Genomic DNA, 13,193 nt, shown 5'->3' with positions numbered 1-13,193 from the left:
GATTGGGTTTCCCCCGGCCGCCGCAATCGTAATTTGTATTTCGATTTTACATTTAATATCACAATTTCTCATATATATTTTTTTAGATTTTTTCCATTTTTATTCCTAACCCATTCTCGAAAGCAAAGCGTTTGGATTTCGAAATGTTTTTTAATATAATAAAGTGAGTGTGAGTGTGTGTTTATATACGAAGTATGTACAAGAAGTGGAAAATAAATCTAGTTTACGAGTAGTAGGAAGCAAAAGCCTGCGCTCGGCGTTCGCATCTAAATTTATAGCATGTCATATTATTGCACATTCCAAATAGATTTTTAACATGTATGCGTATGCGTGTGTCTGTGAGGGGTCTGGTTATAATATATCATATATATATACGTATGTACACATGTCTCGCTTAGGTACCTATTATTTTAATATTAGCATATACCTTAAGATTTGCTTTAAATTCGAATTTTGATTTTACTACGCCTTCACTGTCTCATCAGCTGCCTCGGATTCGGGTTCGGAATCGCATTTGGATTCCGTTTTTAGTTTTGTGGACCATGAAACGCTATCAGTCTCTCCATACCAAGCTGCCTTTGGTCCCATCCCCAGATCTTTCTCTCTGTTTAGCTGGAACGCAAATCGCTTTTGATGCATCTTTGGATACGTTTCATGATCCCTCCCAAGTATGGGTGTACGAAATTCTCCGTCGGATCATAAAAAATTGTTTATGAAAGTGCTCGGAGCTGGAACATAATCGCACGTGGATCAGCCCGTTTGCAGTGGGGAACTTTTTCACTTTTCACTTGGAACAACAATCAAATAATATTTTTGTGGGCAACAATTTATAAATATAAAGATTTGTGTACACGACTGATCTCCACCAGAGTCGGCCCCTTCCCATCTCCCCTCATTTCGCTCTAAATCTTGAGATCATTTGGTTGCGAGAATCGATTGCATCTTGACTGGGCATTTGGGCTGCGATCACCAAACTTTTTCTGGGAGCCAAGTGATCTTGATCGACGAATTGGCGATCTTGATCTAGATCGTGATAGTGCAGAGTGTTTACTTATTCGCGATCGTCGCTCCACTCATTCATCTGCAAATGAAAAGAGCAAAAGAAAATGTTTGGTTAGTTAGAGTGAATTTATGGTTTTGGGGGACTTTATTTGGGGATGATCAGGGGGACTGATTATTAGATTAATGCAAAAAATAAAAAAGTGCCAAAAATGCGAATTTAAAATATGATGTGGAACCCAATTGAAAAAATAATACAAAGATCTTTGATTAGGGGAACGGACAGGATGGGATAGGATTACTGGAAGACTTACATACTTTACGGCACGATTTCTGAAGGTTTCTTGCTCCATGTCGCGGATTTTATGAGTTAGCATGTGTTGCTTCAGGTTGCCCTGGAAAGGTAAATAAAAAAGGAAATTTTCCATCAGTTTTCTGGTATAAATTTCGTTCTTACGCTTGTAAGCCTCATTTGCTAACCCCCCCCCGTTAAGTGCCACCAAAAGTTTTGAATAACTCACCTTGGTGGTGAAGCCGCGGTCGCAGATGTTGCACTTGAAGGGCCGCTCCTTGGTGTGGCTCCTGTAGTGGATCTCCAGCGCCGAGTGGCAGGGGAATGTCTTGTAGCAGATGCCGCAGGTGGTGCTGCCGCGCACCCCGCTCAGCGCCAGTGGGTTGAACGGTGCGGCGGGCATCACGGACTGGGCGATCTGGTTCATGGCATTGCACATGTTCTGGGTGGTGGCGGGCGGGAAGAGCGGCAGGTTGGGGAACATGCCGAAGGGCGGGCGGGCGCCCATCAGCGGATTGGGTCCTGGCGGTCCCGCTCCCGGTCCGCCCTCCTGTCGCTGATTCGGCTGCGGCGGCGTTTGGCGCTGGGCGGCGGCTGCTGCGGCCGCTGCTGCTGCAGCTGCTGCGGCCTTCTGCTGTGCCTCCGCTGCCTCGCGACGCAGTTGCTCCTGGTGCTGGTGCAGGGCGGCCATCTGCTGGTGATGGTGGTGCTGGGCCGCCGCTGCCGCCGCCACTGCCGCCTGTTGTTGCATCAGGTGCTGGTGCTGCTGCTGCAGGTGATGCTGCAGTCCGGGGGGCAGGCAATCGATGCCCACGGTGGGCGGCAGGGGGGAGGTGAGCAGGGAGGCGGAGGCGTGACCACTGTGACCACTGGGACTCCGGGGCAAGCTCGGCGGACTCACGGGCTTCTCCTTGAGCAGCGGCGATCGCGAACTGGAACTCGAGGTGGGAGCAGCTCGTGGTGTCAGGTCCAAAGCTCCCTGCGAAGCCTCCGATCGAGCCGGCGATAAACTGGCCTTCGGCACCTGGGACGATGGATGCCCCTGGGTAGGCGAGGTGGGCGCTGAGGTTGAGCCCACCGAGTGGCCATGGCTCGAGGCCGAGGAACGCGGTCGCACGGGATTCGTGTTGACCACTCCGGTGGCATCGATCCTCAGCTTTTGCTCGAACAACAGCGACTTGAAGTCATCGCCGGAGCGGGGTCTGTCGCCCTCCTGCTCGAGGTTGCTGTTCGAGAGGTGCTCCGAGGAAACATCATCGTCGTAGTCCTCCCCGCAGTCCATGTTGTCGTCCAGATCGCCCTGCGAGGACTCCGAACCAAGGGCGCCGTTGTGGGCCCCATGATTGGGGCCCGGAGGACCACCTGGTCCGCCAGGTAAGGCTCCGAAATGGAAGGCCGCCGCCGCGAAGGGATTCATAAAGTGACCCGGCATCATCGAGGGCGGCGGATCCCTGATCTCGGCAGCCTGGATTTGCTCCGGCGTGAGATCCGTGGGCTCACCCGTGTGCAGCCGGATGTGCTGCTGCAGGACCAGGGCATTCGAGTACTTCTTGTGGCAGACGGGGCACTGGTGGAAGTTCCGCATCGGCGGGCGGATCTTGTGCACCGCCATGTGAGTCTTCAGGTTGCCCTTGGTGGTGAAGGCCCGGCCGCAGATGCGGCACTTGAAGGGACGCTCGCCGGTGTGGGTGCGGTAGTGCATCTGGAGGGCACTCTTGCAGGACAGCACCCGGTCGCAGACCACGCACTGGTTGGGGTCGCTGATCTTCTTGTTCTTCATCAGCTCCTTCAGCTTCATGGTCTCGCAGGTGTTCGAGACCTCGATGAAGTTCTCCCACGAGTTGTCGTTGCTGTGGGGGCGTGGCAGTAGGGCGGCCATCTCATGCTTGATGGGATTGAAGAACGGCGATCTGGCCATGTGGTGCGGGTGGTGGTGCGGTGGTGGCGGCACTCCCGGCGGAAGGGCTCCTCCGGCGGGCGATCTCACGGGTGAATGGTGCTCGGGGGAAAGCGTCTTGGCGGTGGTGAAGTTGAGGGGGAAACGCTCGGCGAAGAAATCTTCGCGAGGCGGCAACTGTCCCGGCGTGGGCAGGTGGTCCAGGTGGGATTGGGAGCCCGGCGAGGGCTGCGGGTGCATCAGGGCGGCCGGTTGGATGGGCTGCACCACCGGTGGATAGCCCAGGTGGCTGTGGCGGTGGTGGTGGTGGTGCTGCTGATGGTGGTGGTGATGCGGGGAGCGGTGATCTGCCGACGGAGAAGGTGTCCTCCGTGACTCCGTTCGATGATCTTCCTCCTTCACCGGCTCCTCCTGTTCCTCCTCCACGCGCTCCTCCTTGATGCGAACCTCCAGTGGCAGGGGTTCTGGCTCGGGCTCGGAGCACTCGGCATTCTCCTGCTCCTGCTGCTGCTCCCGCTGATCCTTCTCCTCCATGGGTTCGTTCTTTACATGCGGCTCCTCCTCGTCGTCTAAGTGCGGCGAGGGCTTCCTCAGATCCGTGGGCAAGTCTTGTGGGAAGAACTGGTGCGGGGCAGCGGCTCCCAGGCTCTTGAGGATCTCCATGGGTGGCCGGTAGAGATTCTGGAGGCCGGGAAAGGCGGGCGGAAAGGAGGCGGGGGCAGAACCCAGCGGGGGTGGGGCAGGCGAGTGGGTGGGCGAGCTGTCCGTGGGCGACATTTGGTCCAGCAGGGGTGGATGGAACTTGTCCATGTGCTCGGGAATGGGCGTGGCATTCATGGGCACGTGGGGGAACTTTTGGGCGTGTCGCTGGAAGTGGACCTTGAGGTTGCCCTTGGTGGTGAAGCGACTGCCGCACACGTTGCACTTGAAGGGTCTTTCTCCGGTATGCGATCTGATGTGGATCTGGAGCGCCGAGTCCGAGCCGAAGACCTTCCCGCAGTACCGGCAGCGGTGCTTAAAGAAGGGCTCATTGCGACCCTTTCCCTCACCCGACTTCTCACCGAAGGCAAAGTCATCGGCCATGCTGTTGGCCAGGATGCCCTGCGAGGCCGAGTCCAGCACCTCCTGGGCACGCTTCTGCAGGAGATCCAGGGAGTTCGGCTCCGGCAGATCGTCGTGGTGGGTGATGATGCTGGAGGCCAGATCCGAGCCAAAGGGCAGCGGTGTGTTCTCCATTTCCTTCAGCTTGGCCAGCGCATCCCGGGCCGCGTCCTCCTTGCGAGTGTGGTCCAAACTCGGTCTACGATTTGGCTGGGACTCGTGATCCTGCTCCCGCCTTCTCTTAAGCGACTCCGCCGGGGAGCCAGAGGACTCTCGCAGCGGGACACCCGCATTTATCAGATGCTGACGCGCCTTGGCCTCGGCCATCCTGGCCTCCGCCTTCTGGCGCAGCTCCATGTCGGCAATGCGCTCCTCCTCCTCGTAGGTGTCGGTCTCCTGCTCCGCATCCTGCTCCTGCTCCTGCTCCTGATCCTCCTCGAGCTCCTCCTCCTGCTTGGCCTGGTTGAGGGCCAGCTGCGACTGGAGCTGCTGGATCAGTTGGATCTGGAAGAGCTGCTGCTGCTGCAGGTTGAAGAGAGTTTGCTGCAGGAAGGTCAGTTGCTTCATGGCAGCCTCGTTGTCGGCGCCATTGGAGCCGTTCGCAATGGTCTTGGCCGCAAATTGGGCAATGGCCATTTGCATGTTCTGGATGGCCTCCAGGGTGACTGGAGCGCCTGCTGCTCCCGGCAGAGCCACCTCCGTGGAGGGCACTGCACTGCTCGGCGGCTCGTCGGCCATCTCCACATCCACCTCGATGTCCTTCTCCTTCTCGGAGGACCTCTCGGTGGCCGCCTCCTCGGCACTGGCCTCCGCCACGGGGGAGCTCGGCATGGAGCCGCTGGCATTCGGCTCCCGCTCCTCGGAACTCGGCTTGGCCATCGCCACCCTGTTATTGTTATCCTCCACGGACTCTATCTCCGGCTTCACCTCGAAGCTCTTGTCGTTCTGGTGCTCGGGAGTCATCTGCTCCTCGTGGTGCTCCTCCTCCGGCTCGGGACTCCGGCTGGGACTGGCCGTAGTGGTGGCCGTGGTCAGTGGCGAGCAGCCACCGTTCTCCTCCTGATCGCTACCGGTGTCTGCAAAAATAGCAAACGACATCATAGAATTATTTTCAAGTCTCCTCAATTGAGATTTAAATGCAGCAAGTATCAGCTTAGGCTGGTAAGCAGTGATTAATAAAATATTAATTTTGATAACTATATTTTTTGACTTTAAAAATACTGCCTACTTTATCAAAAATATGAAGTTATAGAAAGAAATTGAACATTGGATAAAGTTAATATTGATCAATTGCATGTGTTGACCCAAAGGTAAACTTTTCTTAGACATAAAAAAAGAAAAATTTCACAAAAATGTATCTTTAAGATACAAATATCGAGACCAGCGATACATGAAAATAACAATAAAATTAGTAAATAAGAAACAAATGTTTGGAATGTTGCCTTGTTTTAAAATTTGTGAAATATCAAACAGTATTAGATAAAGTTTAGCTATATAACACGAACTTGTTTAGCTTTTTAAAAAGTTTAAGGAAGGTTATATTTAAAATTACGAAAATAAATTGATTAAATGTATAAAATATTAAGAACAAGTTAGTTAAAATGTTTCTTTGATATTAAGTTGGCAATAAGGAACTGATTTTCATAGGTTTGCTCGGTATTCCAAAGAAGCCCATAGGAAGTGGTTGGAGTAGGTCCAAAATAGTCAGAAGCTGGTTGGGATTGCTGCCTATTTCCCGATAACTCAACTACCTGTTAACTGCCCCCTGCCGCCCCCTCTCCACCCCCTCTGCATATGACTTAATCGCCGGCAATTGTTCATTGCAATGCGTTGCAGTTGCTGGCGGGAGTGGGGATGTTGCTGCTAGTTGCTGTTGCTGCTGTTGCTGCTGCCAACTGAATGCAATTACATTTCTTGTTGAAGCATGTGTTCTCTCTCCTTTTCCCTCGGCCGCAGCTGTTTTTTTGTTTTCAGCCCACAATTAGTCTCCAAGTTGATCGCCGGCAGTTGCAATTGTTGCTGTTGCTCGTGTTGCTGCTGCTGCTGCTGATGTTGCTGCTGGCCGACTGATGCTCACTTGTTGCCAGGTGAGCTGTCCAAGGGGAGAAAGCAGTTGACAGCCGTTTGGCCTGGTCCAGTGCCTCTGACTCTGACTAATTAATCGCGCCGAGCCTAAAAAGCAAACCAAGTCAAAGATTGGTCCACCAGCAACAGCAACAGCAACACCAAAAGCAACAGCAACAGCAACAGCGGCAACTTTTGCCGCACACGCACATAAAATATAATTTATGATAACTCAGAGCCAACGAACTGGGGCCCCACTCGTTCGATATATATAATAAAACATATTTCTGCAAAAATCAAACGAGTTGGGCGGGTTTTCTGTTTTCTGTTTTCGTCCACAAAAGATACACAGATACGGCTTCAGATACAGATACATGGATGCCGGAGCACAAAAAGATATGCAGATAGAGCGCCTGGCGACTATCAGCGCCATTTGCATATCGATCGCATTAATATTATTTGTATTATTACTTTTCGGGACAGAATTTATTCAAAAGATACTTTTCGCCGCCCGAGAGATTCAATTAAAAATCGCTTTTGTTGCCAGCAATTGCAGTTCAAAAACGAAACCGCTCGGCCGAGGAGTTATGATTATGATTGCTGATAAGTGAAGTGTATTTTAATTAATTGAAATTAATTATAATGTTGCCATAAACCTTTCGGGCAGCAGCGGCAGTGCGCAACACACCAAAGGCAAAACCACATCCAATTATGACGAACATAAAATTGTCTCGAACATGGTTAAGTCATTTTGCAATTGGTAATAAAATTGTTAAATTTACAATAACATTAAACGCAGCTTGTTTATTGTGTTGGTGTTGCCCCAAAGACAGGGAGATATTGCCCCTCGGCGGAGAGGCCAATGCCTTAGCCCCCGATTCGGTTTCGATTGGGATTTTGATTTTAGTTTGCCGTATTTTAGTTCCTCGGACGCGTGGGCGCCCAAAACAAAATATCCAAACATTTAACTAAGTCTATATATACGCCGAATGTGTGTGTGAGCCGTTTAAAGATTTATTTTTTGTCTACCGACACCGTATTTTGTTCTACTGACAACCGGCGAGGTTCATTCCGCCCGAGCGTTCAGCATCTGTATCTGTATCTGCCAGATAAATAAATATGAAATTGTGAAACGAGACGAAATTATATTTCCCATTGTTGAAACACACAAACCGCTCCTATATAAATTAAATCGTGCAAGTTTAAAGGTGGATTAAGTCAAGCCATAAATTCGGGCCGTGTCTGTTGGCTAAATTCGAATGAATTATTCCCGCTCCTCGTGCGCAACTAAAGCGAATAAATCCCTCGAGTAGGAACGATTGAAGAGTTCTCCTCCCCCGCCCCGCCCTAAAATACTCATAATTGCTAACCCAGTCTGTCCATCAAACCCATTAGCCAATGTCAACTTTCTGGCATTTTATGTGTCCAAATATTTTCAACAAAATTTCGCTGCAAATAAATTTTGTTTTGGTTCCTTTCAGCTTTCAGCAAATCAATTTTTTACCCGAACTTGGGGTGGTGAGAACTGGTAAAGTAAATTAATTGCAATACATTTATTTCTAGGAATATGGAAAGTATAAGTTAACAAAACATTTGAATTTATTATTTCATTGAGATATAAATTTATGGGAACCACCTTCCCTTTATTCTTTTTTTTGGGTAATTTAAAATTCCGCTTCTACGTATTGTTGTAAAATTTAAATAATTATTAAACCAATTTTTAGTGAGATAAATATAAATTCTATGTAAAACAAAGAGGTATAAACAGCCCAATTGGATAAATAAATATTTTGTAAATTGGCATACTTATCAAAACTATGTAATTCATTTTCAATCTATCTCTTCAATATTTGGCATCTAGTTTTTCAAGTACTTGGATATTTTTTTCCGTGTGCTGAACTCGAAATTCCCTTGGATTCGTACCTCTACCTCGACACTTTTCAGTTCATTCCTCCAGCACTGGCTTTTGCATACGCCTCGACTTTAGTTCTGGACTGACTTTCAATTATTCCATCGTCATATTCAATATGCAAATCGCCGCGAACCAACCGTGAGCCCGCTGGCCTGAGGTGAAACAAATGTTCAGCCAATTGGAAAATGCAAAATCAGAAAAGAAATGCGAGTAAACTACAGAAAATCCAGCGGAGGCAAATCGAGTGTGTGGCATAATTGAATAATATATCCAAGTCCGGTCTGATCGGATTTGGCTGCCATAGGTCACAATTGAATTGAGTGCCCCATCAAAGTTTTAGGCATACATTTTTAATAGGGACACTGTGGCAGAGCAAAACAGGGAAAGCAGAACGGCATAAATAAAAATAATTAAATAATTAATGGCATTAAGTTATGCGAGCGCGACTTCGATTACAAAGCAAAACGACACAAATTGATCGGCATTTCCATATTCACAGAATTGGCTTCGTACTGACCACATTGTATATGCGTATTTAGAGGTATATAGTCCGTATAAATCATATGGAAATAAGCGCCGACTCACTGCATCACTGAATCTGCTTCGATTTTCATTTTTTGCGATATTAATTTAATTTATTATCCCGCACTAATGAGTTAACATTTATTAATGCCCCAAGCAGCAACAACACCGCATGAGTATATATACCTATATGCCATCATATGCGGTGTATAAATAAAAACCGCGCCAAACAAATTGATATAAAGAAAAAATATCCTCATCTTCACGCACACAGCCAAATGTTTATCACCTTTTTAAAGCTTATGGGCAGCAATTTTCAAATTTAATGAGAGCTCATTTGTAATTATGGACATATATACACGCACCTTTTGATTGGGAAATCCAATGAAAATCCACTGGGTTTCGATGAATAATTTTTGGATTAAAGGAAAACCGAAAAACCGAATTGCCAAAATTAAACGAAAGTTAAATTTGAGTAATATGATTTTCGAAAATGCTATAACCAATATTTCGTCAGTTCCCTTTGTCGTAAAATTCACTTGATTCATCAGCCTTAAAATATCAATAAATATAATTAAGTTCGCTGGCATGCAAATGTCCGAATATAGAAGCTTTCAAAACCAATTAAAGAAACACGCCTGCCGAGAGGCCTCCAAAAAACAAACGCAACACCGGACCAACTCACTTTTTAGCCTTTCCCAAAGGCTATTTCTTCTATATAAAATGAGCTGAAGCCATATTTAAATCATATCGCTTTTAAGTTGCTCCATTAAATCGAAATCGATTTTTGATTTATCATAAAAAACAAGATCGCAAGGGGCGCGGGGACTGGCCAATAGTAGCTGCTAACGCTCGAATTGAATCGAATCACAAACTGGAAATGCAAAACCGAAGAAATATAGTTTATATGTATAAATTTGTCCATATAATCGCGGGGAAAACTGAACAGCCATAAGTTTCTAAATTTGAATATACCATTTTTGAAGACATGATAAGCCAATACTCAGATTTAAGTGGACTACCTACGATTTCAGCCCTGATGCCACAATTATTAATGTTTGCCCAAAAGTTTGGTTTCCACTTTGAGGTCTTATCAGTCAAATGGAAAACGCTTGGATCGAGGAAAACAATAATGAAAAATTAGTTGACTAATTTTAAATGCTTCAGTTGGGCATCAAAATCGTTTTTAGGCACCGCTGAGGGGAAAATACTTTCTAATTTGTGTGCGGAAAAGTTTTCAAATGACAAATAGGATAAGGAAATATAAAAGGCAGCCGACGAGCGGCTTGACTTGTCTCCAAAATATCAGAACTTGCGACGTTTTGAAATTTCAATTATGTCAAAGACAATTTAGAACATTTATTTTTCAGCGAGTTTTGATCTTTTCTAACATTTCTTATAAAACACATCTCTTCGAACTCACCTTTGTCGGCGCTGCGAGCGCGATCCTTCAGCTGTTTGACAATGCCATATTTCACTGTGCCAAATTGTATCATTTTATTGATGGTCTCCTGGTGATTATCCTTGAAGTCACTACGCATCGCACACAGAACGTTGGACAGGTGATTTTTCATCAAGAGAACTTTGCTAGCACTGTTATGTGAGTGTGTTTTGTTGTTGTGTGATATATACTCTTATCTTTGCCCGATCATTGCACTGTGTTTTGTTTTTGGTTTGGGAAAATAACTAGCTTTTAGCACTTGTGTTTTGCCGTCGGCAGTGGGAAACGCGTATTACCGCTGGCCTTTGCGCGCGTTCGAACGCGATTTGCTCGATATTGGTCGTGATTTGGTGGTGTTTTGCTGGCCAGAGCTACAGCCGCCCGGTGATTGTCATCGTAGGTCGAATTTTCGCGGCACTTGGTGGAAAAACTGTGAGTGGCTCGAAGGAAAACTCGCTAAGGGCGAACTGAGGCGCGTTACGCATACGCAACGTGGGCCGATGCGGCACTGAGAGAAATCGAGTGCTCGCTGCGAACGTTCAGCAACGCGCGTCCAAACAAGAGTGACACAAACAATAACAGCCGCCACGAGTAACAGCCGCCGCAGCTCGTCGGGCGCTCGGCTGCGCTCGGCTCTGGCTCGGCGACTTCGTGAAGAACCGGTTGGTGTGTGTGTGTCTGTGTCTGTGTTATTACATCCTGACAATCACTATCACTCAGCCAACCCACCTTATGCTCACTCACTCACACACACACTGGCACGCACGCTCTCCCGCTCGCATTTCATATTATTTTTCATATGCGCCTCTCGCTCGCTCTCATCATAATTTTTATTAAATTGCTGTTACTGTTACTCTTGCCAGCCCGCTCACTCCCTGGGGTTTTTTGTTCTTTTTTTTTTTGCTTGCCTGGAGGATGCTCAGCCGCAGTCGCCGTTTTTACCTGAGAGACGTTTATGAAACTTGTTCGGCGAATTATGAGCTGCTCTCTCTCGCTCCCTCTCTCTTTTGGTCGAGAGAGAGAGGAGAAAAGAAGAAGCAGCGAGACTTCCTTCCGCCTTTTGCGGCTCGCCTTTGCGCCATTGTTGTTGTAATGCCCACACGCCCCGTCTCGCTCGCTCTCTCGATTAATAATTTATCATAATTTATAGGAGTGGTGGGGGTGCCCCCGCCCCCTGCTTGGCGGCCCTTGGCAGCCTGCCATCTCGCTCGCTCTGCCGCCAGAGAGCCTGCCATTTGTTGCGCCCTCTCTCGCACTCGCTCGCTCCCTCTCTCTCTCGCCCGCATTCGCCGTCTCGCTCGGCAGCGCAGTTATGAGCGTTGTTGTTGCCTTTTTTAATTTCGGTTTATAAGATTTTGTGTCTTCGCTATTGTTCGTATGAAAACCCCCTTTTTATCGGGGAATTCTGACTTGGGTGACTTCGCTTATTCGTCAGTTGATCCGTGTGTGTGTGGGGTGCTCATGTGTGTGTGGATATTATGAACCATTCATCAAAACGCTTTTGTTTTTTTGGCCTTCCGACTTTTGGGCAACTCCCACTTCTTTAATTATTCTCCTTCCCGCTCTGCGAATGAGGAATTTTTGGCATTTCAGTTCGGGGCTTTAAAAACTTCGTACCAGTTCCGATTTTAATTGCAAATGCTCTTTTGTCCGCCCGAAACACCTGGCGATGGCAACTTTTGGTTCCATTTTTTAACTGCACAATAAGAAACATTTGGCGAATGGGTTATGAATGATCGGGTGGGTGATTGTCTAGAAGGTTTCTCGAATCGAAAGTGAGTAAACTTCAATTAGGTTCTGTCGATTGTTTATGGAAAATCAATTAAGCAACTGGAAGGGCTATAATTTAAAAACGGCTTTGGTCTGCTTAGAAAACATTTTATTGTTGGGAGATTAAAATGATTTTGGATAAGTCACCAGAACATTCATGAAATAAAGTGGGAAGTTAAAAAACCGTTCGAGGTTGTTGATTAAGAATAAGAGATGATTAAGGGAAATGGTTTTTAGGTAGCATATACAACTAAAACTCAAGTAATGATTTTATTTATAAAGAAAAACTATCCTTTTGGAACTGTAAATGTTGTAACTAAAAGTTTTTTTGAGAAGTGGAACTTGGAATACATTTTTCCAATGCTTAATAATTGTTGGGAGGATTTTTTATAGTTTCTTTAAACATCATAATATTATTCGGGTAATAAACTGAAGGATCTGTATTCCAGTGAATTAGGAAACTTTAACATGAAGGATCTAGGAGAACCCCCTCCCTTGGAGCTACTTGAACCCAGAGATTGACTTTATTACTGAACCACTAGGAATGCGATAGAACCATCTGAGAAAGAGAGGGCACGAGGTCCTCGGGAAAAAACAACAATAAGCTGAAATAAAAGGAAGCATTAATAATGCTGCCTGCGTCGACTTCGCTGCCGCCAAGTGGGCGGCGGGAGTGGGTGGTTGGTTAGGAGGGGCGGGGGAGGGGCTGTCATAAATTTCGGGGAGCGAGCGAAATCCAAAGAGAGCGCCAATAAAATGCAGAAAACGGGAGGAGTAGGAAATAATACGTATTAAAAGACGGCGAAAGAAAGACGGCAAGTGGAAAAAAGTGAGGAAAGGAGGTGGAAAAGGGGATTGGGTTGGGGCGGGGAGGGGAGAGCCACCTTGCGCACCAGTAAGAAAAAGCCACCAACACCAGCAGAGAGCGCGGCAGTGTGAGTGTGTGTGCGAGAGAGGGTTTGTTTATGTACAGGGCAAATACATAATTCATAACGCTCATATTCGCTCATTTTGCAGCAGCTTCGACCAACGAAAAAGCGGATCTGCCCTTTTCATATCTGCCATCATATTCGCACCCACACCAGGGCAGTCCTCACACACACACACACACACACACAGCAATCGCTCTCACACTTACACTACCCCCACCACCCCACTCACACACACACAGCGGCAGCGCAGACAAGTTTTTGAT

General features: G+C 47.3%; 1 protein-coding gene across 2 annotated transcripts; it reads right to left on the bottom strand.

Annotated features, from left to right (window-relative positions):
* Positions 1–267: 267 nt before the first annotated feature.
* On the bottom strand, positions 268–10,775 carry LOC119547298 (homeotic protein spalt-major). 2 transcript variants are annotated; one of them, XM_037854087.1, is made up of 4 exons: positions 10,211–10,775; positions 1,521–5,365; positions 1,314–1,394; positions 268–1,081 (listed from the first exon to the last, which is right to left on the bottom strand). In XM_037854087.1, the coding sequence occupies exons 1-4, from the start codon at positions 10,359–10,361 to the stop codon at positions 1,052–1,054; spliced, it is 4,107 nt and encodes a 1,368-aa protein (XP_037710015.1). In that variant the 5' UTR covers positions 10,362–10,775; the 3' UTR covers positions 268–1,051. The 2 variants fall into 2 exon arrangements, with proteins under 2 accessions (XP_037710015.1, XP_037710016.1); XM_037854088.1 differs by having other exon boundaries at positions 1,318–1,394.
* Between the last annotated feature and the right edge of the window lie 2,418 nt (positions 10,776–13,193).

This window comes from Drosophila subpulchrella, chromosome 2L (assembly GCF_014743375.2).
Source record: "Drosophila subpulchrella strain 33 F10 #4 breed RU33 chromosome 2L, RU_Dsub_v1.1 Primary Assembly, whole genome shotgun sequence".
Taxonomy (NCBI): domain Eukaryota; kingdom Metazoa; phylum Arthropoda; class Insecta; order Diptera; family Drosophilidae; genus Drosophila; species Drosophila subpulchrella.
This window is presented reverse-complemented; position numbering and strand designations above follow the sequence as displayed.

What these genes read in the sequence shown, in the direction of transcription:
- LOC119547298 (XM_037854087.1), bottom strand. Translation starts at nt 10,361, where the DNA reads ATGAAAAATCACCTGTCCAACGTTCTGTGTGCGATGCGTAGTGACTTC. An exon ending in CGCTCGCAGCGCCGACAAAG is followed by an intron (nt 5,366 to 10,210) that starts GTGAGTTCGAAG and finishes CTATTTTTGCAG; the next exon opens with ACACCGGTAGCGATCAGGAG. An exon ending in GAAATCGTGCCGTAAAGTAT is followed by an intron (nt 1,082 to 1,313) that starts GTAAGTCTTCCA and finishes TTTCATTTGCAG; the next exon opens with ATGAATGAGTGGAGCGACGA.